This window comes from Simochromis diagramma, unplaced genomic scaffold (assembly GCF_900408965.1).
Source record: "Simochromis diagramma unplaced genomic scaffold, fSimDia1.1 OVJJ01000419.1, whole genome shotgun sequence".
NCBI lineage: Eukaryota > Metazoa > Chordata > Actinopteri > Cichliformes > Cichlidae > Simochromis > Simochromis diagramma.
This window is the reverse complement of record NW_024387244.1, coordinates 5,164,263-5,189,943: the sequence shown is the minus strand read 5'-3', so window position 1 is coordinate 5,189,943 and position 25,681 is coordinate 5,164,263. Positions and strand designations below refer to the sequence as shown.

The window sequence follows — 25,681 nt, the reverse complement described above, 5'->3', positions numbered from 1 at the left end:
CAAGGAAGTCGTGCCGCAGGAAGTCTGTGAAAAACTGTCAGGCAGACAACAGTCAGTGTGCTTGCCAAGTGGAGCGACGGCAATTTGAAATTAAAATGCTGATATGGAAAACAATGTGGAGAGGCAGGCTCTGACTGGTAATGTAAAAAGGGATTTAACAGAAAGTGGCAAGCTGAAGTACATGGCTGACAGACAGCTCAGAGGGGGCTGATGTAGTTAAACTGCCTTTCCAGTGTACAAACAAGCTATTAGGTCCAATTATGTTGCACAGTATCAAGTCTATGAAAACCCCCAAAATATCACAATGACTTTCAAACTTCGATACTTTATACTTATAGATAGTTCATTAACTTGTGTTTTTGTAGACGTATTATTTAGAGATTGTCTTTTGTTATAATGTTTGATAGTGAGGAAAGCAATCAGAAATATTAGTCTTATCTACTGCTTGAAAGAGGTTTTATACGATAACTCTCTTCAGCAAACCGTGTTAGTATGAGAACTAGATAGATAACTTATTTAAAAGTCAAGTTCAGCTGCAATCTATGAGTCAGTCAGTGTCTATAGGATAAATAATGTGTTGCCTGTAACTGAAGACAGTTTCCTCACAGATTCTCTAAAACTCGAAATTTGGCACACTGACTGATATTTTTCACCGAACCTCATGACTACACCTCGAGCATAGCAATCCCAACCAATGGGGTTGGGCTTGCTGAAAGTGATTTTGTGCATATATCTTTAAACCACATAAATAAGGATTCAAAAAGGATCAAGCAAAGCGTTCAAAGCATGTTACAAGGTCAATTTCCACCATACAAAATCACCAAAGTAATGGATGTTTTGAAGACCTCTTCCAGTCATAGGTGAAATCTGCAAATTAGCCAATTATTATAGATGTTTTAAGGCTGTAAAAGCCCTCACTACACACTTTATACACTTTTCTCAGACAGGCATGAACATTTCACACTTTTCTCTCTTGTTTAAACACCCTCAAAGTTCAAACCTTGTAGAAAAATAAGTCCAGTATTGTAGAATGAAACCAAAGGCACCTGCAGGTGACGACGTTTAGTCGACATTGTTGTGTTTGTTGGGGAGAAAATTTACAGACATACAGAACAAGACTTCAGAGTCACACAGCTTATTTGTTGCCATTTCTAGCCAGAGGGAAAATATGTCTTTTTTTTTCACAATTTTTCTTCTGGATTTGCTGATAATACCCTTTATTTAATGGGGGTTTGTTGCACAGATTCCACAAAAAGACTGAGGACTCACTTGGGTTTGTGAACTGGCTATGAACATCTTGTGTTATTTAAAGCAGACTCCATGAGTGGGGAGTGGATTTGAGTGATTTGGGGTAAATAAAAGGGTAATTAATGATAGAAGCAAAAAACATCTAAATTTAGCAGCGGTGAGGTGGGCGGTTAGCCAGGCCATTCTACGTTGTGCCAGAATTTTAAAAAACAGACATTGTGAATAGATAACTTGAAACCAGTGATTTGGGCCATCACATCATAAGAAAGTAATGACAGAGGAGAAAGAAAGCAGATTTAATGCACTTCAAAACTGGATATATTTTTTTAAGACCTGGAAGCTATTTACATTGTTTATATACAGTTTCTAGAATGTAGTAATTCAGCCAGTGTCACTATATTAACTAGTCATATTGAATAATGTATTCTTGAATTTTATTCCAACAAAACCCAAATAGCTCTTGTACCCAGCTTTAAAAGCCTCACCGTACAGTCTGGTCAGAAAGCCAGCCAGCGTCACAGTTGTCATAGCCATCAGCAAAGGTAGCCTGCAGCTGACCAGGTGTTGCGATGGCCGCTGAGTTCTCCATGCACACCCTCTTGGCATCAGCAAAGGTCAGGGCATAGCGGTCATGAGGGGCCCGGTAGTGGAATACCACACCTGGAGCAAAGAAATTGTGATAAGAAATAAAGAGGAAGCTCAAAAAACACGAATACATAACATGCAACCTTCAATTCACCAAAGTATTTATGAACTATAACCTTGCACCATCGAAACATGAGCATGTACATGCTCACAGGCATATGTGCACAAAGCCCCCTTGACATCCTCATCAGGTGTTGACATTGTTCCATCTGTGTGATATGAAACTACAGGATTCAGATTCAGGAACCTCTGTACGTGAGTCTCATTTGCATCGGATAGTCGGTTGGCTTATTTGAGAAAAGAGATGTTGCCCTTGGATACAGAGATTGACAAACAGTGGTGATGTTTATTTGACTGATTTAACAGTACAAACACAGTGTCACCCTGCTGCACGCCGCCTGCCTCTGAACCCGTGATGGAATGACAAAGAAGACAGACAAAAGAAAAGGAAAACCATGCGTGTATTAAACCAAAGTGAAAAGAAAAATAGGCGGAGAATATGAAAAGCTTGGTTAAAAATTTTGAAGTAGAAAGACATGACAACCCCCCCCCAATTTTTTTTCACTTGCAAATCTGCAGCTGATCAGTGCACAGTATATTCTATCGAACCTGGAATAGAACTGCATCAGAAGGTCTATCCAAGTTCAAGTGTTTATCCTTCAGTTCACACCTCTGGTTGCCTTTCACACAACACGGTGCCCCTGATGTGCATCCAGCAACATGAAAGCTAGTGGCTGTTTGGCAACTAATACATCGCCTTTATCTTCGCTGGCATTGTCTGGGAGAGTGACAGATATTCCTATGTGAGACGTAAGGCCCTTGTGACAATTTGAGCATTAACACTCCAGGCTTTAGCGCAGAGAGTAAGCAGGGCCATTTGTAGACAGAGAGAGTTCCCACAGCACCAGCAGTGCATCTGCTGTTGCGGGCAGAAGAAATGTTTTGTTTCTTTTCTCTTCTCCTAATTTCTCAGCCTCCATCCCTTCTCTTTTGAGGCTGCGGGGTTTTGTCCAAACATAGATGCTACTGTAGCTTGCTGGCTAACACATGCACCAGAGAGATAAATGGGTTTCCTCTCAGCATGGGAAACCCAGTGCCTTTCCACAGGGAATGCACAATACCTCATCTCATCTATTTTTACCACGATGCATCTTTGTACATCCCCACACAGTCTCCTAAGGGAAAAACAGAAAGCCACCATATGATGCCCTCGTTGCTACACTAATCAGGAGCTGGTGTCTCTTGACACTTGAATTATTATATGGCGCAATGTGCTTTAGTGTTTAAAAATGTATAATTATTTTTCTTTATTTAACCCAACAAATACAATGAGGCAATTTTGAATAAATGATCAACCTGATTTGTTTAAATTACAGAGCGGTAAGAGCTGTTTCAAAGTGCTAATTTTTTTGAAAATACAATCACTTACTTGCTTTCTGGCCATGGATCAGAGAACCACTTTCAAGTCTGACAATATAAACACAGCAACTACAGAAACAGCTAGTCTGACAGCATTTGAACATTTTGTGCCATTCTGAAAGGAGCAACAGTAACTCTACTACATTGGGCCAAGTGATATTTACATATCACTTAAACACATATGTCTGAACTGCAAGCAATTGGATTAAAGGCACAACATGTAAATAATGAATGTGTCACAATGAAGTTAACAAACTGAGCAATGCATTACAAGTCTAAAGATAGTTTACTCCCACCTCTTGGTTGTATCATCTTTCTGCAACTGATGTATTTTAAGTTCAGAGTATGATTTCTAAACCACACTTTCATTCGTAATTTGTGACAACGCAGAAAAGGTGACAAAGGAAACAACAGAACATAAAGTAAAATTAAACAGTCGCAGTGCTGACCTGTAAGTTACACAAGCGCTATATGAGGAAACATTTCAAAGCAGTGACATTTTAGACTAGTGTGTTAGACACTGCTGTTCGATGCAATACAATCATCATCCACAAAATAAGAAAAAAACAAAACAAAAACAAACTTTTGGAAAAAAGAAAACAACTTCAATCTCTCCAGTAAACTTTCAGAAACTTGCAGAGTTGATATCAGCTTTTCTAGATGGTCGTCTTATAGCTGACATGATCTGGCCATTCAAGTAGTTTCCTTCCATTCAGAGGTTACATTAACAATAGTCAGTGCAGATACACTATGCACTGCTCCTACAGCAGTGAGCTGCCATATGTCACCACAGAGAAAGTCTGACAAACACAATCAATAGCACTGCGTTGTAATTGGTGAGACACAGCCAATTGGTCAGTCAATATGTGCCAGGAGAAAGGAAGACGATGGAGACAAAACAAGGAGGAAGAAAGGCAGAGGGAACAAGGGAGAAATAAAAAAAACCAAACGGCAGAAGAGGACATCAGGGAACACACAAATTACTCTATAAGAAGAGTTGTGTGGATTAATATGATATTAATACAGCTGAGCAGTATCAATACCTGCTAATTAACATGTTGAGCAGTTGGTAGAATTAGCGAGAGGACGGCTGTGGTCTGCCATGTACCGTGACTTCCAATTAAGACTAAGCCCTGGAGAAGGCTACTCCTCGCCAGCTACGTAATTGGCTTCTCTCTGAAGGAGTGGTTTTCATGGTGTATTAATCAATTGGCCAAGAATGGGAGGACACAGGGTCTCCCAAGCATAGTGGCAGGGGTCTCACTTATGAAATGTAATATTCTATGAGCACCTATTAGGTGTTCCTCATACTTGACAAAACCAGATGGCATCCTTGTTGAAGTACTGAAATTAGGCATTAGGCATAGTGGTCTTTACAAACAGGCACACACAAATTTCCCACAGACATTAACAAGCTTGCACGTGTTCACATTTGAACCATGTGCAGAAACTGAGTGCAGTCTGTCTCTATTACTATGAAGAGTGAAAATGGAGCCAAAAGTCCTCTGAACTTTTACAGCTTCTGTTGGCTACGTTAGCGGTAGCATGGCTTCGTAGTAAGTGGTGGCGTGGTGTACAGTGCCTAATGCATCAATCAGTTCCCCGCAGTCATTATGATAGTAGGTTATTATTAAAAATAGTGAGTGACCCGACAAAAACCTATGATAGCTTTGCAGATAAAACACCCAGACACAGTAATAATAGTTCCACTAGAGCGAGCTACCTCCAAGTAGCGTGGTATTCCACAAATATCGGTTTCCTGGACAGAACAAATGGTTTGCCTATTTAGTTAAGCCACCTAGAGCCACACAGAGCTCTCGGTGCAATGCTATTTGACAACACTGTGCACTGCTGGGTTTCTACCTTATTGGCTTCATTAGGCTTTCAGTGCATGAACAGCACCTGAATGGCCCAGGTCAATGATGTTTAATGTGTTTGAGTTCCTTCACCTTTTCCCCATCATCATACATTCTACATAAACAGTAAACAACCCTTGCTGTAATGATTGTACTAGCCTGACACGGAAACAGGGTCATTATTATTCATAGTGGCAGACCTTGAGAGCTACAATGGAGCTATACACAACCAGTGCGGCAGTTATTTGCTGAGACAGTTCTTTGTGTTGGTTAAACACACATAACGCATACATAATGTAATCGCGTACATCAACACGCACTGAATAGAAATAATCAGTTTTTATGAAGATACTTCCTGCTTTCTACCTTTTTTCTTTTTCTTACAAAACATTGAAAATAGTGTTAATAATTCGTCTTATAGCCATCAAATTAAAACAAAACCTGGTCACGTCCTAAGTTTGTCACATGTACAAACTCTGATTAGGATGAGAGGAGGCAGTGGTATAACTGAACACTACAACAATAACACAAACAATTAATGAAGATTACCCCAAATATGCTGTTTGAGTTTTTGAATCTTTTTATTAGTTTAGTTCTTGATTTTTTTATTACTGGTAATTCTGTCTGCACTCCTAATGATGCTACATCTAACCAGATGAACTAGCAGTAATTTTAAAATTGCTACTGCGTTGTATTCCAAGTTGTTTTCTTTATATAACAGATACTACATCCTGAATCAGTTGCACAGATATTGTACACACTACTAAATAATGAAGTGTAAGCTTTTAAATAATTTTAAAATCATCTGGACCGTGACTGGGATCATTTTGAAATGAAACTGGAGCAATTTTAAAACAGAATCAGTCATCCAGTCACAAATATTATGTTGTTTTATTGTAATTCAGCACTGCAGATATATTTATTTTGCAACTGCTTACAAAAAAAGACCCTGGAGCCTACTTTTGCCTACCTCCCAGCTCACACTGAACGCAACATCAATGCCTATCCCTGCAGGTGGTGCATCCACAGGATGGGGTAGATACATGGACTTTGCTAGACAGGGGTTCATGCTATTTCTTTCCACTGTAATTGACCGAGCACCATGGTTACAGATCTGGCCACCAAATGCTTGGCGCCTAGTTTTCTTCCTACTAGTTTGTGGATGAGGTTATCGAGCTCTAAATCTTCCACTTCTGGAGTTTTCTGCCTTAGAGGTAGGGTGAGGAGCGGGTGATGCTAGTGTGACTACTCACTATATTTTACCAGAAGTAATTTAAATGTAGGTGAAATGTTGAAAACTTTACCTTAAATTTAAAATAACTATCACAGCGAAAGAAAAGTTTACATTTTATTCACCTGTGACCTCCAGAGGAACTGTGTCCTGCTCATCATTAATGCCCACCACTACCTCACACCGATATAGACCAGAGTCGCTAGAGCGCAGCCCAGTCAGAGCGAGACTGGCATTGTAGCGGTTCTTATTATAACCAGGCAGTGTGACACGACCCTGGAAGGCCTTCTTCACCTGAGGAGCAGAGAGTGAGAAAAATAGTGAAAAAAAATGTTTGAGAGAAATAGCTAAATTACAGGTAAGTCAAGCATTTACTAACGGTAAATATGTTTACTGTACCTTCACCACATTGTCTTTGGCCACCAGGACCGACTGTTCCTTTTGCAGGCCATCAGAGCCTCTTTGGCCCCAAACCTTAGTCCACTTGATTCTGGGCGGCTCATGGAATGAACCAGCACTGGGGCGGAGGGTGAAGAGGCAAGGGAGCAGAACTGTTTTAGAAAGCTCCTCACTTATGGTCTGATGGGTAACCTTCCGCATATTCACCACTGTATCTGCACTGGTTAAACCTGAGAAGAGGAGAGGAGAGGAGAAATAAATCAGTGCTTTTCATTTGTAAATGAAGTAACAAAATGTTTTGTCTCATTAAGCAGGTTTCTCTTAGTTGCTTCTTTGAGAGTCAAGCATGTGCTTTCCCTCTGAGTTCCTTTACCCCATCAGATCTTTCTTGTAGTAGAGTAGAAGGGAAAAAACACAAGCTCATTGTGTCTATATGATTATTGATTATCCGTCATTGATCCAACAGACCATTAGCTTGATATCTAACACTGGGAGGCATATATATAAAAGATTTCAAAGGTGCTTTCATGAACCATACATCAAATGTGGATATGAATTATAGGATCAATATTACACACCTCTTTTTGCAGTTTAAGTCACCACCATCCCCACCGTAAAAATAAAAATATTTTATCCTAAATGCAGGGACAGGATATTATCAAAATGGATGACTTTAAGAAAAGGTAGTGTGTTGAGCAAAATCCTGCAAAGTTCTGTTATTGATATTTGTTTTCAACCAGTGTAAAACTCTTTTTTCAATGGTAGAGTTTCTTTAATACACATCATACATTATCTTTATGCTCTAATCCTTTGCCACCTTCACAGAAAAGATATAGGTAGCTCATTTACATTGTAGAGGGAAACAAAACAACACAGTGATGCAGTTTATCACTTCTGAGCTTTATCCACTTCTTTGTTTCTCTTGTGCACAGTGTATGAATGAGGTTTACCTGTAAAAGCTTTCCCCTCATCTCACTTTTTTATAGTTCGCTTATCAGTCACTACTTCCTTTCTCTTATTTCTAAGAATCCTGATAAAAAATGTTGCTGTCTTATCTAATTTGCCCCAAAGACAAGAAACAGCCAAGAAACACATTCATTTTCAATGTACAGTTGTGCGTACGCAGCAGCTGATGGGTGGCTTAATGATATTTCTTGCAGCTGTGCCTGGCTGAGCTCCGTGACTCCAGGAGGGTTCAATCTTTTGGGCAAGAAATTCTTACATGAAAGGTTCATTGTATTTTTTGTTTGTTTAATTGAAGAGAATTGTTCCGTCCAAATCTGAAGTCATGACTGTGAGATGGACAGGTGGGTTAGTGTAGGGCTGCAAGTGATGAGGGTTGTGTAGCAGACTTATGGTGAAGAAAGAGCTGAGCAAGAAAGAGAACCCTTTGATTTATTACTTATGGTCATGAGCTTTGGGTAGTGACCAAAAGAATTAGACTGCAGATACATTTAGATGAATTAATTTCCTCTGTAAGCTGGCAGGGAATAGCTTTAGAAATATAGAGCTGCTGCTCCCTTGTGTCAAAGAGAAGCCATGCGATGTGGTGCAGGTCTCTAATCAGGATTCCTCCAGGGAAACTTCCCTTGAAGACCTCAGGGTAGACCTGGAATTTCAGGGGTGATATCTATCTGGCCCAGCAGTGTCTCTGGATTCCCCAAGAAGAACAGGAAACAATTAGGCTGACTAAAGTTTTGTTAGTTGCTGGAAAAATACATATGGAATACCCCGATTAGCTTTCTGCTCTTGTAATTGTTTTTTGTCATTAGCAATTGTTATCATGTATTCATTCTACAAGGGCACCATTGAAAGTGTCCTCGCTGGCTGCTGTGTGGAACCGAGGCTGCACAACCTCCTGCCAGAAGACCGGCTGACCGGAAGACCCAGCAAGCCATAGTGAGTGCAGCCAACAAGATTATTTGTGCCCTCCTGCCCTTCCTCATGGACATTTTCAACACCCATCTCTTCCACCCTTCGCACTTCCTTTTCAGCTTCTTGCCTTCGGGAAGAAGATTTCTAGAGCACCCGGGCTCGCTCTGCTAGACTGATAAACAGCTTCAATCACCAGGATGTTAGAAGACTGAACTCTGTTCACTATCACCCTGCTCTGCCCTCTAACCCTAGACTGTAAAACTATCTCACACGAGTTGCATTTAAATCTTTAATGCTGCTGTCTGTCTTTGGTAAACAAAAGTCCCATACAGAATCCAAGATCGTTCAGGCCACACGAGAACTTAACACAGGGAGCTAATAAGATAGTGAGACAAAGGCTGAGGAGAAGATGGGACTATTTATACAGATGGGGTAATCAGGGAAGTGGAAACAGCTGAGACACAAGTGTGAGTCACTTGAGTCACTTGTGAGGACAATCAAGACAGAAGAGACAAGTAACTATAAAAATAAAACATGTTAAAGTGTTCCTGGGTGAGACAGAGTTGCCCTTGATGCATCCATCAAAGTGTGAGCGTCTGAATGTTAGGCTAAAAGTCTTAGCCATAGATAAAAGTGGTTGTATGAATGTGAATGCATTAATAAGGCTTGTACTACTAAAATGATTGGAATAGCAAAGCACTATAGAAACACCAGTTTCATTTAAAATGAGGAAAGACACACAGGCATTAATAAATTCATGAATGTAAACAGTATCTATTGCTAAAAGATAACAAGCATTATAATGGTCAGGAATAATTGAAAATAAAACCTCAGCACTAAACAACAATATACTAAGAATAAAAGAAAGCTTAAAGCAAAGAAACGGAGAGTACCTAAAAATAAATAAGAAACTGAGACTTCAAAAACTCTTAAATCAGCAACTGGGAACAGACCAGGGTCCACAGTAAGTTACTTTATTAATAAAACATGTTTTAAAACTGGCCTGTAGTGTCAGTCAGTCAGCAAATAATTAGAAACACAATTTGACCTGCAGAGAAGTTGAAGATCTATATCAAACAGGTACAGCTGCTGCTAAGAATGAGTGACAAAAGACAAGTAGAGAGAAAAAACAAATAAAGAATTTAGCACAGCCAAGGATTGTGAAACAGACAGTGAGGTGGGGAAAATGAGCCTACCCGATTTCTTTTATTAGTGTCGGTTTCCGCTGTCATGCTCCATTCCTATTTGTCTGAATCCACGTTAAAGTACTACACGCTATAAGGTCAGCCTGTCCTGCCTGTAATTAAATGGCATATTTCTGGAACAGTGCTTTTCCAGTGATCACAGACGCATCGCTGCGTGAGCTGCTCAACCCCTCCGTCCTTCTCCCATCCTTGTCATTTTTCTCCCCATCTCCTGCCATTCTCTTTTCCCTCTTCGTCCCCTGCAGTACAACCACCTGCCAGCTTTCAGATGAGCTTTTCAACTCACTTTTTCTCATTTTTGTATTTTTATTCCACATATGTATAAAGATATACTATTTTTTTTTATTATTATTATTGTTTTCAGGACTTGATCCTCCTTAGCCCTTCTGTAAAAATTCACTTATTCCACCATTCTGACTCAACTTTGAATTAGTTGCCTTATCTTTGACAGCCACTGAATGCAATGCTCCCAACAGGGGAATATGATGTGAATGTGTGTGTGTACTTGCAAGTGGAAAAAAAAAATCTTATCTCTTATTTACTATTCATGGAACATCAAGTGCACACTCTCTGCTCTGCACACACAGACACATACACATAACACACAAACCTTGCTGCCACATTTCATCCCTTACTGGATAGTTAATGTGCCTTTGAACACACATAAAAAATGTGCATGATTAGCTGTCATTGCTCATTCCTGTAGCCCTTATCCTGTTGCAGTTGCTCAAGCTAAGAGGATGAGTGCCTCTTCCCTGATAGCTTAACATCAGCCCTCCCATCACATTTTCACCTCCCCACAGACGCATAAACACACATTAATACCCACTTCTCTGCTTCTCCCAGTGACATCGCCTTAGACAAATGCTACTTGTTTAACTCCCTCACCGACAGATCTGTGTTGCTTGGCGTGGCAACATCAAACAGTATTTGTGCTCTGAAATGGCCTCTCGTTTTGCACTCGAGAGGCGTTCAGCCCGTCGAGTGAGGTGACCTGTGAAACAAAATGCATGAAGCTTTCAAAGCAGAACGATAAGACAAGAAGGGGAGGTGAGGAATAAATAAGCAAAGCAGTGTGGGTTGTTACCATGTGGCTACTTAGAGAAGACACCTTTTTCTGATTACTGTTTTTTCTCGCCTATGTATTAAAAAAATGTTTTTTTTAGTTAGATGAATGCTCATATTTATTTTCTGGTGGCTCAATCAGTAAATAGCAACAAAAGTTGTTCCTCTTTAGCTTTACGTGTTGCTGGAGTTCCTGCGTTGTTAGGCTCAATCAATAACAATATTAATTTTATTATCAAAATATAAAACATATATACAGTGGGGCAAAAAAGTATTTAGTCAGCCACCGATTGTGCAAGTTCCCCCACTTAAAATGATGACAGAGGTCAGTAATTTGCACCAGAGGTACACTTCAACTGTGAGAGACAGAATGTGAAAACAAAATCCATGAATCCACATGGTAGGATTTGTAAAGAATTTATTCGTAAATTAGGGTGGAAAATAAGTATTTGGTCACCTCAAACAAGGAAAATCTCTGGCTCTCACAGACCTGTAACGTCTTCTGTAAGAAGCTTTTCTGTCCCCCACTCGTTACCTGTATGAATGGCACCTGTTTGAACTCATCATCTGTATAAAAGACACCTGTCCACAGCCTCAAACAGTCAGACTCCAAACTCCGCCATGGCCAAGACCAAAGAGCTTTCAAAGGACACCAAGAAAAGTATTGTAGACCTGCACCAGACTGGGAAGAGTGAATCTACAATAGGCAAGCAGCTTGGTGTGAAAAAATCAACTGTGGGAGCAATCATCAGAAAATGGAAGACATACAAGACCACTGATAATCTCCCTCGATCTGGGGCTCCACGCAAGATCTCATCCCGTGGGGTCAAAATGATCATGAGAACGGTGAGCAAAGATCCCAGAACCACACGGGGGGACCTGGTGAATGACCTGCAGAGAGCTGGGACCAAAGTAACAAAGGTCACCATCAGTAACACACTACAACGGCAGGGAATCAAATCCCGCAGTGCCAGACGTGTTCCGCTGCTGAAGCCAGTGGATGTCCAGGCCCGTCTGAAGTTTGCCAGAGAGCACATGGATGATACAGCAGAGGATTGGGAGAATGTCATGTGGTCAGATGAAACCAAAGTAGAACTTTTTGGTATAAACTCAACTCGTTGTGTTTGGAGGAAGAAGAATACTGAGTTGCATCCCAAGAACACCATACCTACTGTGTAGCATGGGGGTGGAAACATCATGCTATGGGGCTGTTTTTCTGCCAAGGGGACAGGACGACTGATCCGTGTTAAGGACAGAATGAATGGGGCCATGTATCGTGAGATTTTGAGCCAAAACCTCCTTCCATCAGTGAGAACTTTGAAGATGAAACGAGGCTGGGTCTTCCAACATGACAATGATCCAAAACACACCGCCCGGGCAACAAAGGAGTGGCTCCGTAAGAAGCATTTGAAAGTCCTGGAGTGGCCTAGCCAGTCTCCAGACCTCAACCCCATAGAAAACCTGTGGTGGGAGTTGAAAGTCCGTGTTGCTCGGCGACAGCCCCAAAACATCACTGCTCTCGAGAGATCTGCATGGAGGAATGGGCCAAAATACCAGCTACTGTGTGTGCAAACCTGGTAAAGACCTATAGTAAACGTTTGACCTCTGTTATTGCCAACAAAGGTTATGTTACAAAGTATTGAGTTGTATTTTTGTTATTGACCAAATACTTATTTTCCACCCTGATTTACAAATAAATTCTTTACAAATCCTACCATGTGGATTCATGGATTTTTTTTTTTTTCACATTCTGTCTCTCACAGTTGAAGTGTACCTCTGGTGCAAATTACTGACCTCTGTCATCATTTTAAGTGGGGGAACTTGCACAATCGGTGGCTGACTAAATACTTTTTTGCCCCACTGTATATGAAACCATACATCTCAGCTGAACAGACACCACAAGTTCATGTAAACCATGGATACCACTGTTTTGCCAGCATGGCTGTTCCAAATAGCCTCTTGCCATGTAATGAATGCTTGACTTTCTCAGTATTTAATGCTCCCATTGGGGTTTATGTCAGGTGATTTTGTAGAAAGTAAAGCATATTCCCACAACCATGTTTGTTGAGGGTTTATTGGACTGTGATGTCATTCTCTCTTCTATTCATCTAACTTTCTGCTCATCCCATCTCTACCATCCTCCTTTGTCACACCACCCCTCTGCATGTCTTCCTTCACTGCTTCCATAAATCTCCTCTGTGGTCTTCCTCTTTTCCTCCCGCCTGGCAGCTCATGTGGTCACTGTTGGTCTGCTTAGCTGCACAGGGAATGCATCTGATTAAGTTTTTGCAAAGTGTTTTAGAGTGCCACACATTTTAGACACCTTCAGTCAAGGCAAGCTGTGACACTGAGAAAGTCCCTTTTTGCAAATAACAATGAAATGACTTCAGGCACTTTCACTAGTCCTGATTACTAAGCAATGTTTTTATATAATGAGCAGCTCACATCGGCTGAATGTTGACTCAGTGGAAGGTTTAAGTTTATCAAAGCATCAAGGTTACCAGGTGTATTGGGATGCTTATAATTTCTAATAAATTATTCATATTCATTTTGTCAATAACAGCACAGAAAATACTTGAGCTCTCTGGTATGATAGGAGTAGACGTGCAGGAAATAATTTACTTCTGACTTCTGTTTTACTTGATGGCAGCAACAATATCATTTTGCATTGATAGAAGAACTTGCAGAAGTAATGTAAAAGATACACAACTGACTCAATCATGACAGAGTCCAGGATGATGAGTTTGGAAGGAGGTAAGGAATGGGAGAGAAACAAACCCAATATCCAAACGAACAGAAAGAAAAGGAAAAAAGAAACAGGGGGTATGTGTAACAGGAAAATTGAAGTGATGTGATGTGGAAAGGGAGTCAAGAGAAGATGATGGAAAAAGTAGACGTGCACTGTTATGATTCAGCAGGAGATGTGTAAAGATTGACAAAGTGAGACATTCATGCTCATACACACAAACACAAACACAAACCGAAGCGCACTTAAAAAACACATCTTTCAGAAGAGAGGCTATCAGATTCCACTACCTGCTGTCACGCTCTTTGCTTTATCCCCCTTGAGGATGTGGCACTCGTCTTTGATTGTCACACACTCATGCACGTGCCCCTCCTCCCAACACACATGCCCGGACACACACAAATAGAGTGAAACGCGCTCCCAGAAGACAATCAACCTACAAACTTCCTTGCCTAAAGCGTGCACAGAACAAAAATAGGCAAATTTATTCTTTTAATTGGCCTGCCATTTTCTTGCCAAGTTCCACCTGCGTAAGCGTCATTTGGGTAACAACCCCAATGTTGCCAAAAGCGATACAAAGCTTTAAATGTAGCCAACCAAGCTTCACAATCAAAATCTCATTCACATTCTCCCGCCCACTCTTCACTCTTTCTGTCCACTTTATTTGGACAAATGCTTATCTTTGTTACATGGCCAGTGCTGCAATTTGCTCAGAGAAATTAAATAAAATAAATTGCCTATTCACTTGTTGAAAAGCCTAAATTACATCTCGAAGGGGACTGGGGGAATTTTGAAAGAAAAAAAAAAAAAACAAGACAAACAACAACATTGCTCTCTTCCTCCATGGTAATGAATGTAAACAAGCAAGGGCGCCAGTGCCACCTCTATCTGAAATCTGCATTTAGATGGAAATGTTGTCACAGGCATAACCCACACAAGGCTCTTTTGTTTTGTTATCTATCCTTGTTTCATATTTCTCATTGTCATTCTTTTTTCTAAACAAGGCTTGGCTGGATGTGAGGTGAAAAAAGACAAGAGGAAATCCTGAATGTCAATACAAAACAGAAAGGTGCTCAAAAAGGGAGCGTGTGCTCAGTAAAACTTGTCCACTGGCAACATTGGATAGCAAAACCCAAGGTGCTATGGAGGACTCTTCTAAATGTCACCGGGTGATCTTTTATTGACCTCATCTTGTGTCTTTGCCTGCATGGGTACGAGAAGGGTAAGGTGTAACAGGACACATCGTGCAACTCTTCCCAGAAGATCCACTTCCAGCAGCCTGCAGGTAGAGCTTAGATTTTCCCATTTTCTCTGTTGGTTCACAGAGGCATCTGCGTGATCATCACCACTGACCCATCTGTCTTTCCATTAGAGGTGCTCTCGAATTATTAAACAGTCGGAGAGCCTTTATGTAGCTGGCACGGAGCTGCACACAGACACAAGGTGGGCGGTAATGGCATTTTCACTGTAATAGGAACACAATTGAGAACATCATTCCTTGTTCTCGCCCTCTCTTTCTTATTCTTCCTCCTTTTCTTTCTTTCCATGGGGCTTGCAATGGGTTTTCCAAAGATAAAGGCAGCATTGTCTTCAATTTGCCAACATCACAGCTGCCAACCTGCCAGTCAAGAGCTCCCGGGACTGATCGAGTATATCCCTCTGCAGTCGTCGCCACTCCACTTCTGCTGCCTGCATGCCAGCTGATTATATGTTTGTGTAAGTGTGTGTGTGTGTGTGGACAAGTGTGTGCAGGTCATAAATCATGACAGACGAGCTGTCTGACAGAGTCACGCCGCTATTTGTTGATTACTGTGTTAAGAAATGACAGTCGGTACAACACATACAACTGCACAGCAGCAGGCTCGGCTTGGACTCTTTTGAGATTTTGCTTTCACCTGGGAGGTGCTACATACAGACACAGTTCACAGGAAGCGGTTTATATTTATTCAACTGCAATAGGTAAATGCCTTACTAATAATTCATATATGATTATCAGAAACATAATTGTGTAAAAATAAACAGATTTGCAACTGTTGAGTTCCTAAGAAATTTTCTGTTGCACTTTTACTCAAGTATTTATTTATGATACAGTTAGATTAGTTCTGATTATTTGTAGACTGTAACAGTTTTGTATGTTTAACTGGCCTCCTGTGCACTTGGTGCTCTGATACCTCACTAAAAAACACAGAACTGGGTTAAATAATCTGCCAGAAATGAAAGTTCTGTGTTCAAAGACATCCGATAAAATGCACTTAATGCACATGACAGGTGTTTTAATGATGCTGTTTATTTTAGATGCACATTACCGCTCTGCATACTCAAATACTGCTCAGTTGTTTAATTAATAATAATCAGATTAAATATTATTTATTAACCATATACTTTGCAAGTTAAAAAAAAAAAATCTAACAACGACAACCAAATAAAAAAAAACAGGTACTCTTGTTTAAAGTTGAAAATCATTAGACCTCAAAGTGGACCTCAAAACTGACTATGTAGCTGCTTAGTATGAGGTTATAGTTGCATTTAAAAATTTTTCACAAGAAATTATTCAAATTAACACACAAGGAGAAATATTTATATGCATTTTACTGTGGTAAGTTTCTTTGGTAAACAGGGGAAAACTAAAGAAAGAGGGTAAAGTCGAACTTTTTAGAGCAAGTGGAAGCTGTATAAGTTTTGCCTTCTGTGTGAATAAAACACGTCAAGGGCAATGGTGGTAAGTGGGGGTTAGTTTTGTTTTCCTGAGAGCATTTCGTCTGCTGTCTTTATTGTTTTGGGGTTTTCTTTGTTGGTTGTGAAGAAATGCATCCTTTGAAAAAGACCTTGGATGATGCACAAAGACAAATGGAGAGAACAAGATGAATAACATGAAAACGGCGATGGCTGATCCTTTAGCACTGCCACGTTATCGCTTACGAAGAGCACAGTAAACGACGCTGAGGCTGATGCCGCCCTGTCCAAGCCAAGAAACCATAACCATGGCAACAGAGGCGCCACAAGTGCAAAAAAAGGCGGGAAGAAGCTTCTGATTAAAAGCACACTCACACGCGCGCTCACACATGCATGCACACTTTAACTGTGTGCGTTGTGGGTGGCCTCCTCAAAGAGCAGATCTGATGCTATGTACTGTATAATGTAAATTAAACGAAGGGCTGGTTTCCTCATTTTTCCATCGTGTTTGATCAGTGGTGTGTGTTTCACTGCAGTGCAGCTGCACTACCCCTACAGGAAGTACACAGTCTCATCTGCAGAGACGCACACTGTAAATATACAAAGTTACACAAACAGTTGGATCTTCTAAACCAAAGACATTCAAAGACACACTAAGTTTTCTGTGTATGTGTGTATGTGTGTGTGTCTGTGTCCCTGCACATTCATGTCACCTCTCTAAGCACACCAGATCTGCCAGGCGGACATCATGCAGGGTTTGGAATTAATGTCTTCTTGCTGACATTCTCTCTCATGATATCTTCCACCAAAACATCCCTTCAACTCCCACTTGTTTCCAGGAGTCCTCCTCAGCTTCTTGATGTTTTCTTTCCTATTGTGCTCTCATCTTTCTTCTCCATCCATTGGGTATTTTGTGCTCTTATTATATACCACCTATGCTTTTCTGCTTAACCGACTTCTTTCTCTCTTAACGCCTGCTCCTCATTTTTCTCAGTTTGGCTTTTCTTCATATAAATCCTAATCCTATTTCAAAGCTAGACTAAAATTAATGAAAAGTAGCCTTTGGAAACAAAACCTAATGTGACAGACAGGAGAATGTACACATGCACTAATTGCAAATTCCTGGCTTACTTAATTAACAGCAGCCATATGCAGACATGTATTTTGTTATGTTCCTGATTTGTAAAATGTATCCTCTGCAAAAGGATTTCTTTTTCACAAACTGTTTCTGCCACTTGACATGTCGCACTAATGAGCAGCATTTTGCATTTTAGCTGCTTTATGTCTCTGCCAGAGATGTGTGCTAATGTTACCAGTTGTGCGAAGGAAAAAAGATTTACAGACGGAAGATAGAGCGAATCCACAGTCTTAGCGAAAACAAGACAGAACAGATGAGACAAATCAGGAAAACATTTCTGATATTTAGACTGAACTGAAGCTGTGCTATGTAACAGGAATATACAATGTGGCTATACAATAAAGTTAAGGTTATGCTCAGTTTGATAAACGCAGACAGTCGGTGCTTTGTTGAGCAAGTCAGCCTTCTGAATGATCACACTGCAGCGGAAAGCAGAGTTTGCAACAATCAGATCAAGTGAGAAAGAATAACTGTGACTTGTGTTCGAAAACTATAATAGTGTTCAAACAGCCAGAGTTTGGATTAAAGATGGATTTATTTTGTGCTGTGAAATTTGCAGGGTGGGAATTTATCTAATGCACGTCTGTTATAATTAAGCCTTGATAAATTAACACAGTGCTTATTGACCTGGTTAGAGCCAGGCACGTTTTTTTCTGTACAAGAAGCATAATCATAAAAGGCAAAAAACATATATGATCTAAATGTGACCAATCGCTTCTTCAAGGCAACCTTCATATGCAATTCTGGACTGCTTATAGTGCTGCTGCTATTTTCAGACTGCTCACTAGGGTTTGGTTTTGAAAAGCTCTAATTTAACAGTCCCATCCTGAACCAGGCATGTGGTCTGAATACAGTTAAAGCCACGTGAGGGTAGGTTTGAGGCACAGCCTGCAAGAGTACCACTTCTACTAATGTTAATGTACACCAGTACATTAGGAGTGTGAGCGAGATAAAAGACAAAAACAACGTTACCAAACATGGCACCCCAATTGACGCAGCTCAAGGCTCACATGTCTCAAAAGAGGGCACTGTAGAAAAGACGGAATATGGGAATGTGGAGGCATTTTGGCTGTTTAATGTCCAGCGTTGAAAAAGACTATCATACACAGCAAACTGTGTCACTCCACAAATTGTTCTTACCATCTGAACCAGTGCCATCCTCTAGCGCTCGTGCAATGCAGGACTTGACAGTGCCAGACACTCTCTCCCATGCCTTGCCTTACCATGAAAGCAACAGCTCAACTTATTGCACAAGTCACGATGCCAGCAAGCAACAATCAAATCAAACAAATCAATTTAAGCGGGTGATTAAAGTAAATGACCCTCGTTACCAACTCCCTGGGTATTTTGTGATCAGGTATATTCCCCCATACCTACTGTAATCTTAAATCATGCCTTAAATCCTTTCTAAATCTGACTACATGCTTTGTCTCCTCCGCCTTCCTAGGTGACAGTTATTAACCCTCTCACTGTAGCTCTCTGTGCCTGAGCTGACTTTTACCAGGCCATGTCAGGCTTCACGCTAACTTCCCTGAGGCTGCTGCCATGACTAATTTTGGACCTTCTGAGGCATAATGATACCTTTATCTTGCTTGGCACACTGCCGACATTTTAAAATTCATAAACATGCATATATACAAGTATATCAGCGTTTGTACAGGAGTGCAAGGCAAGCTCACACTATCGCCAACACACAGACAGACACATGTGCAAAAAGCTCACACCTAATCTGTTCCTTCCCCACCATCTTTCCATTTCAGGGCTGTCAAGCAAAGTGTCACAGGGTGAGCTTTAGTGCCACCCCTCCCAGTAGTCCCCTACCATTGACTATTTCCAGAGCCACTCAAGTGGAAAAAAAGCACAAAATGCAAGGAGGAAAAAAAGAAAGCGAGAACAGGCGATGTTGATGGCCTCAAAAACTCCTCCAAAACAGAAGCAGGGAGTGTCTTCTCGCATGACATACACACTCTGAATTGTCACGAGTGTGTTATCAGACTCCTTGGAGATGCTCTGTGTGTGTGCGGGCTACAGTTCTCTGTAAGTTGGCTGCAACTACCTGGCAGATGTAACCTGAGGCTTTCACACAAACAAATACACACAAAGAAAGACAGAAGAGTTGGCTGCATTTTCATCATCTCTCTGCTGTGGAATCAGAGCCCTGAGTCACAGAAAGGCCCTGCTGCCAGGACAGTAGATTTTTTTTTCTTGCACAGAAGGCAGAAACAATGCAATACACTGAGCAGACGGTTGGGGAGGCCACTGAGAGCAGTGAGGGGGCGTGCAGTCTGTCCTACATACACACCAGCACATGCAGATACACACAGATACACAGCAGGAGTGTACAAGGAGAGTTTGGAGAGGGCAAAGAAGTACCGTGGGTTGTAGATCCTTGTATTGCATACTGTGTCCTTGTAATGGACAGATAACACTACTAAACAGACAGATAAGACAGCAGTTAACCAGATTAGGCGTACAGGCTGACAAGACTTAGAGTTCCATCTTAACTGTATGGATGATTTCTTTTCATACACCCAATTACATGTTTCTCTGTCACGATGTCCTTTTCTCATCCAAATCAAAGGTTTAGTGAGTCGGTAAAACAAACATTCAAAAGTTTGGCTAACTCGCTGACACATAATGAGAGGATTAGGATCGTAAAGTCCAGCTTTTGAGCCCAATCAAAGAAAAGTTTAATGAGCTCTGCAAATTTATATTAGAAATAAATATCTCAGAGACTTATCAAATCTCAATCAAAATCATTTCAGTCTCTCTAAAATGGCTGAGAGGGTGAAAGCGAGCTTCGGAGATCTCAGATGTGATTTCTGTTGTACTTCTCATCCTTTCAAGCTCCTCTTGAATGAGCCATTGGGGTAATTACGAGCAGATGAAATGAAAGTAAGTGGGCTGGTGGTGAAGGTCTGCCAAGCATTCACATCGTGAGCGCGGCTACAGAATTAGAGGGAAATGGACACACTGACAAAGAAAATGTCAGCACGACCGAGAAGAGCTAATGAGAAATGTAAAGAGATGTGGTTTTTTTAATCTCCTTGAAGATAGCTGCGGAGGGTTACTGCTCACAACACGCAATATTTCACAAATTGGCCACATCTAAATGACTATAGCTATTATCCATATTATATTATCCTTAGTTGGCACAGCTAGCCATTATCAGCTACTGCTAAGAAACAAAAGATATAAAACTCGGATATAACTTCTGGGTCAGAAAAGTGAGGCAAGAGTGGTCTGTGTATCAGAGAACCTTAAATCTTGTGATTTAATTGTTTATAATTAATCTAATGCACACTGTAGAATCATACACGTAAGAGAAAATTTGTAGAAACTTTAGCTTCTGGGAAGATTTCCGAGACACTGGTTTAATGGCTATGTGTGCATGGTTATCAGAAAGTTCTGTATTACATGCACTCTAGGTCAGACGATGGGGACTGCCCACAGTTTAATGAGGACTCACCCCAGACCGCAGTTTGAAGCAGAAGGAGGGCCAGCAGGAGCTGCGGTCCACAAACAGGCAGTAAGCCCTGCATCCTGCTGCACCTGGAGACAGAGATGAAGAGAGAGGGAGGGAATGTGAGTACACAAAGGAAACTGTAATCAACACATTGCCCTTGTGAAGTTCTTCTAATACACAAGACATGCTTGGATGAGTCATCATTAATAATTCCTTTTCAAGGGATTTTTTCCCCCCCCGTTGCTCAGTGAAGGCCTTAGGACACACATACAGTAGTTCATTCTTCAGTTTAATTTGCTGTTTCGTAATGTGGGTGGGATAAAGTCTTCTGAAGCCTTTTCAGACAATGGTGATTAAAGGCTTTTAAAGGCTATGTAATAAATACCTCGACTTGATGTGACCATTGTGCTTAATCCTTTTGAAGTACAATAAAGAAATAGACGATTATCTTTACACTTCACAAATAGCTATTGCTCAGAATTAAATGTACAGGCTGAGATTTACCTTTTATCTTTAAATCTATCCCAATATGTGCTTCTTTCTCAGAATATTTCATGGCATAAATTTTCACCTTATATCCAAGCTCTCAAAAACCATGCCATACCATCTTTGCGCACTAAGCCATCAACCAACTGGCAATAGATGAGATGAAAATTCTGGTAAAAAGTATTAACTATATAATGTGCCTAATGGCTTGCTTGATATAGAAAGCTGTTCAAAGGTTTAATGGAGGGGGGGAAAGCAAAAGAGACTTTTTGGGAAAAATGCTGAAGAAGAGGAAGAGATGCTGATGGATTTCAAGAATAAAAATAGATAGATAAGGATACTAGAGCCAAATCTAACATGATGGACCTCTGGGTTCGCTTGTTCCACACTGCCTGCTGAAAACTCTGCTGAATCAAAGCAGGATCGAGTCTGCCACATTCAACAAAAAAAGCTATGTATTTGAGAGGTAGGTTGACAGGAGGTGTCTATGGTATGTCTGTATAAGTTTATCTGGAAAACATTTTTTTAAATAACTAGTGATATTTGTGACTTACACCGATGCTGGCTTAGCTTTCACTTTAAAATTCAAGAAGTATAGGAACTAAAACATGCTGATAATGACTACCCAATGCCAGTGTACATCACAGGACTGAATATTTTTTCTGTCTTGCCAAGATCTTTGCAACCTTTTGTATTTTTCATCGTAGTTGTCCGAGAGTTTACAGCAGCCAACAAGAAAACAAGAGATGGACGACCATACAAACAAGGCTCAAGTAACACTATTATCTGAACATTTATTTATGTATATGTGACTATAACATAATGTCTTTAAGTCACAAAAGCCAGGGGATGGAGACCAAATGAGGTAAGTCGGCCTCCTGCTGTTGGGTCCCGGGTGTAAATAATGAGTATGGCATCTCTGGAGACATGGCAGGCCGAGCGGGGCCTGAGGGCAGGAGAGGAGCTGGGTGGGAGGGATGGAGGAGGATTTAGTGGCTGGTCGCAGAGATGCAGGACATAGATAACCAGTGTCAGTTACAGCAGCGCTGGTCTCTCTGACTCAATCTCAACGTTACAGCCAAGGACAAAAACACTGACCTCATACCAAATACATATGCTCTGCAACAGCTCAATGTCCACGGTGGCAGCACACGTCAAAACAGCAAGTTTGCAAAAAGAACATTTTTGAAGCCGAACCTTTGTAAAATCCTGCTTGATAGCAAATGGTTAAGGCAAATAAATGCAGCTATTTTACAAAACTCTCTGAAAGTAATTATTAAAAGCCTGTAATGCAGCCTTAATTATGTGCAGGACAGGCATGACATCACAATACAAGTTCAATTTAACTGAACTGATCTGTTTTTTCTTCTTCTTTATTTTTTTTTTTAGAAACGCTAGATCAGTATCAGGTATTTAATTTCAACTTTCATGAGAATATACACAGAAGACTCTGCAAGTCCAAACAGCATGTATTAAAAGTCTATCTTAATTGCTATTTTGGCTCGGTGCTGTATTTTCTAACATTCTGAACTTTTTTAATTAATTCTAAAATAAAAGCATATTGTTTTCAAAATTGCTTAAGTAATTACACAGTCACAGTTTAAGCTTCTGCCACAGCAGGTCATCTGCCTCCATCTCACCCGATCTCTTGCATCCTCTTCATGTATACTGAGCCACATCTTCCTCCAGTGCATTCATGAATCTTCCTTTCCACCTCTGTTCCTTCTGTCTTGCAGCTCCATATTCATCATAGTTTGATATTGTGCTTTATTTTTCCTTCACTGGTTGCTAGGTTTGACTCTTTCTTGTGTCTTTCCCTCCTCAGTTTATCAAAGCTGTTAATCATTAGCAGTTACTCATGTGCACTCTCCGGTCACAGTTTTGTTTACTGTGACCAACCAATTTCATCGCTTCCTTTTATTTTACCCAACCATCATCTCTACATTTAGTCTACTATCCATCGTTCCTTCACTTTTTTCATGGTGTTTGCTTTTCATTCCCTTTGCATTTTAAATTTAAGGCCTCCACAAAGCTATAGTAAATAAAAAGTACAACATTTTATCTTAGTATGCCCTTTTCTGCAAATTGTGTATTAAACTCTTCCAGGACAACGGTAATGCTTTTCATTGGTACATCACACCTTTCTATCGACCTCTGTGCCCTCCTTTCTCCTCCTCTCTCCTCTTTTGTGATGCAAGGTTATCTCTTGTATATCCACAATAGGACTCTGGCTGTTACAAGGATTCTAGGACAATGTTGTATAAGTGAGAGCGGTTTTCTACATCTGTATTCTAAGTGCTTTCTACAAAGTATGTTCCAGACAACATGCTGAGACTGTCCTTTGAAAACATCAGCTCACTTGAGTCAGACCTGACATTAAACTCCCACATCGAGTCTAAATTCAGCAGCGTAAATTCTCCATCAGGAGTTTGGAGGATGCAAGAAAAATATTCTGATCCATGTGAATTTGGCTCCCTTCTTGGCTCCACATTTATATATTAAACTCGGGCAAATTCCAGTCAGAATCAGAGCTGTTTAATTACTAAATAGGTGCAGCAGAGTTCACTATGTATGGAGCCTGAATATTAGCTGGTCTGATAGTTAAATATTAAAGACGTTCTGCTCCACTCTTCATTTATGATGAACTATAATACTGCAACATAATATACCATTTAACTGGCTCTGCCTCACAAGAATCATACCATACATGTTGATGTAGATTTTTGATCAGCTTAGGTCTTTTATCTTGTACCAATTTTCTGATCCTACCAGTAGCACGTGCTTTTTAAGTATCAGCTGTGGATGGACTCTTCAGTATGCTTACCACTGACATCAGAGTAGGCAAACCATATAAGATCTGGTAGCAATATTTTTATTTAAGTCTACTTTTATTCTACTTCTACTTCTTTACTATTCTACTTCTTTTATTTAAGTCTCTATTTAAGTCACTGCTAACTGACTAGAAATGAGAATCAGTTAACTATCCTGTGCAGCTGACATTAAGCTCCATTGTGCAGTAAATTGTAAGGATGTGCCAACATATTGTCGAAACATTCATAAAGGAAGATATCCACTTTGTTGACACCAACTGAAAAATAAGATTACAATTGCTGTGTCACATCATTTTGTGCTGAGTACATGTTAAGAGATGCTGAGAAACTGAAAGACTAAAAGAGTTCAGCTACTTTTAATATTATTTTTTTCCCAGCAAAAAAGGAGAATAAATGACAACAAGTCAATGAAGGTTTATTTTTTGAACTATGTGACTTGAATATGTTATATGAGATCACAGACAGGAAGTAATAAATCTAGCATAAGAACCTACAAATACTACCTTTACCACCCAGCCCCTCATCTATACAGCCTCAAAGCTGACGCTTCACTTATCTAGGTCCCCCATAATATAAGTGCGAAGTGGATCGGGTGAATAGCTAATGAGATATGCAAAGAAAATAAAGGCAGAAAAACATACAGAGATTCCTTGATTTATTAATGCTATTAGAAAGTCTTCCAACCGAAGCTGACTAATCGCAACTGAAAGTCAGTATGATCTCTCCTGCTGTGTGGTAATATCAGCAGGAAAGATTCAGCCAGATCTCAGCATGTCAGAGATGTGCCCTGTTCCCCACCATGCCTGTCACAGATACTGTAGATAAGACAGACAGCTAGAGACAGACAGACGGACAAAAATACAGAGACATCCTGAAAGATACAGAGCCAAGATGTCGCATTTTCCTTTCAGTTCCAAAGACCTTGGTCCAACCTCAGCCTTTCATGGATGATGACTTGCTCAATCCATCTGTCGTTCCATCTTAATCTCACCTTCTACCTTTTTCTGTCTATCTATATTTGGATAAAATTAGCTGCCAGTCTACGTCTGCCACCATCTTTACCCGTGGCTCAAAGAAGTCTTTTTTTGTGTGTGTTTTTCTCACACACAAGTTTGATCTTGCTTCATTTATTTGCTTTTCTCAAATTGTCGCAACACTCTTTCCTCACCATGCTGCATTATTAAGGAGGCACATTAATCACTCGGGCTGCCTGTCACTCCATCGCCACGCACTTCTGTTGTCCCCGCAGCACACATGCACACACATTCACGCACACATTAATGCTGGTTTCACAGGGGGAGTTAGTCCCATCAGTGTCTGTGTATAAGTCCCTTAGAGTGAAAAATGAGGCTACCCTTCGAGTGACAAAGGGCTGTTTTCCTTCCAGGAGGATATTAC

General features: G+C 40.5%; 1 protein-coding gene across 1 annotated transcript in view; it reads right to left on the bottom strand.

Moving 5' to 3' along the window:
• The window catches only part of ncanb (neurocan b), a 141,449-nt gene extending 116,170 nt beyond the window's left edge, over nucleotides 1-25,279 (bottom strand). The window contains exons 1-5 of the mRNA XM_040052746.1: nucleotides 25,275-25,279; nucleotides 20,970-21,052; nucleotides 6,799-7,028; nucleotides 6,525-6,693; nucleotides 1,734-1,908 (exon numbers count right to left, since the gene is read on the bottom strand). Of these exons, the coding sequence (XP_039908680.1) occupies nucleotides 1,734-1,908; nucleotides 6,525-6,693; nucleotides 6,799-7,028; nucleotides 20,970-21,042 (647 nt within the window). The 5' untranslated portion in view covers nucleotides 21,043-21,052; nucleotides 25,275-25,279. The remainder of the gene's footprint in view (nucleotides 1-1,733; nucleotides 1,909-6,524; nucleotides 6,694-6,798; nucleotides 7,029-20,969; nucleotides 21,053-25,274) is intronic.
• Nucleotides 25,280-25,681: the final 402 nt, after the last annotated feature.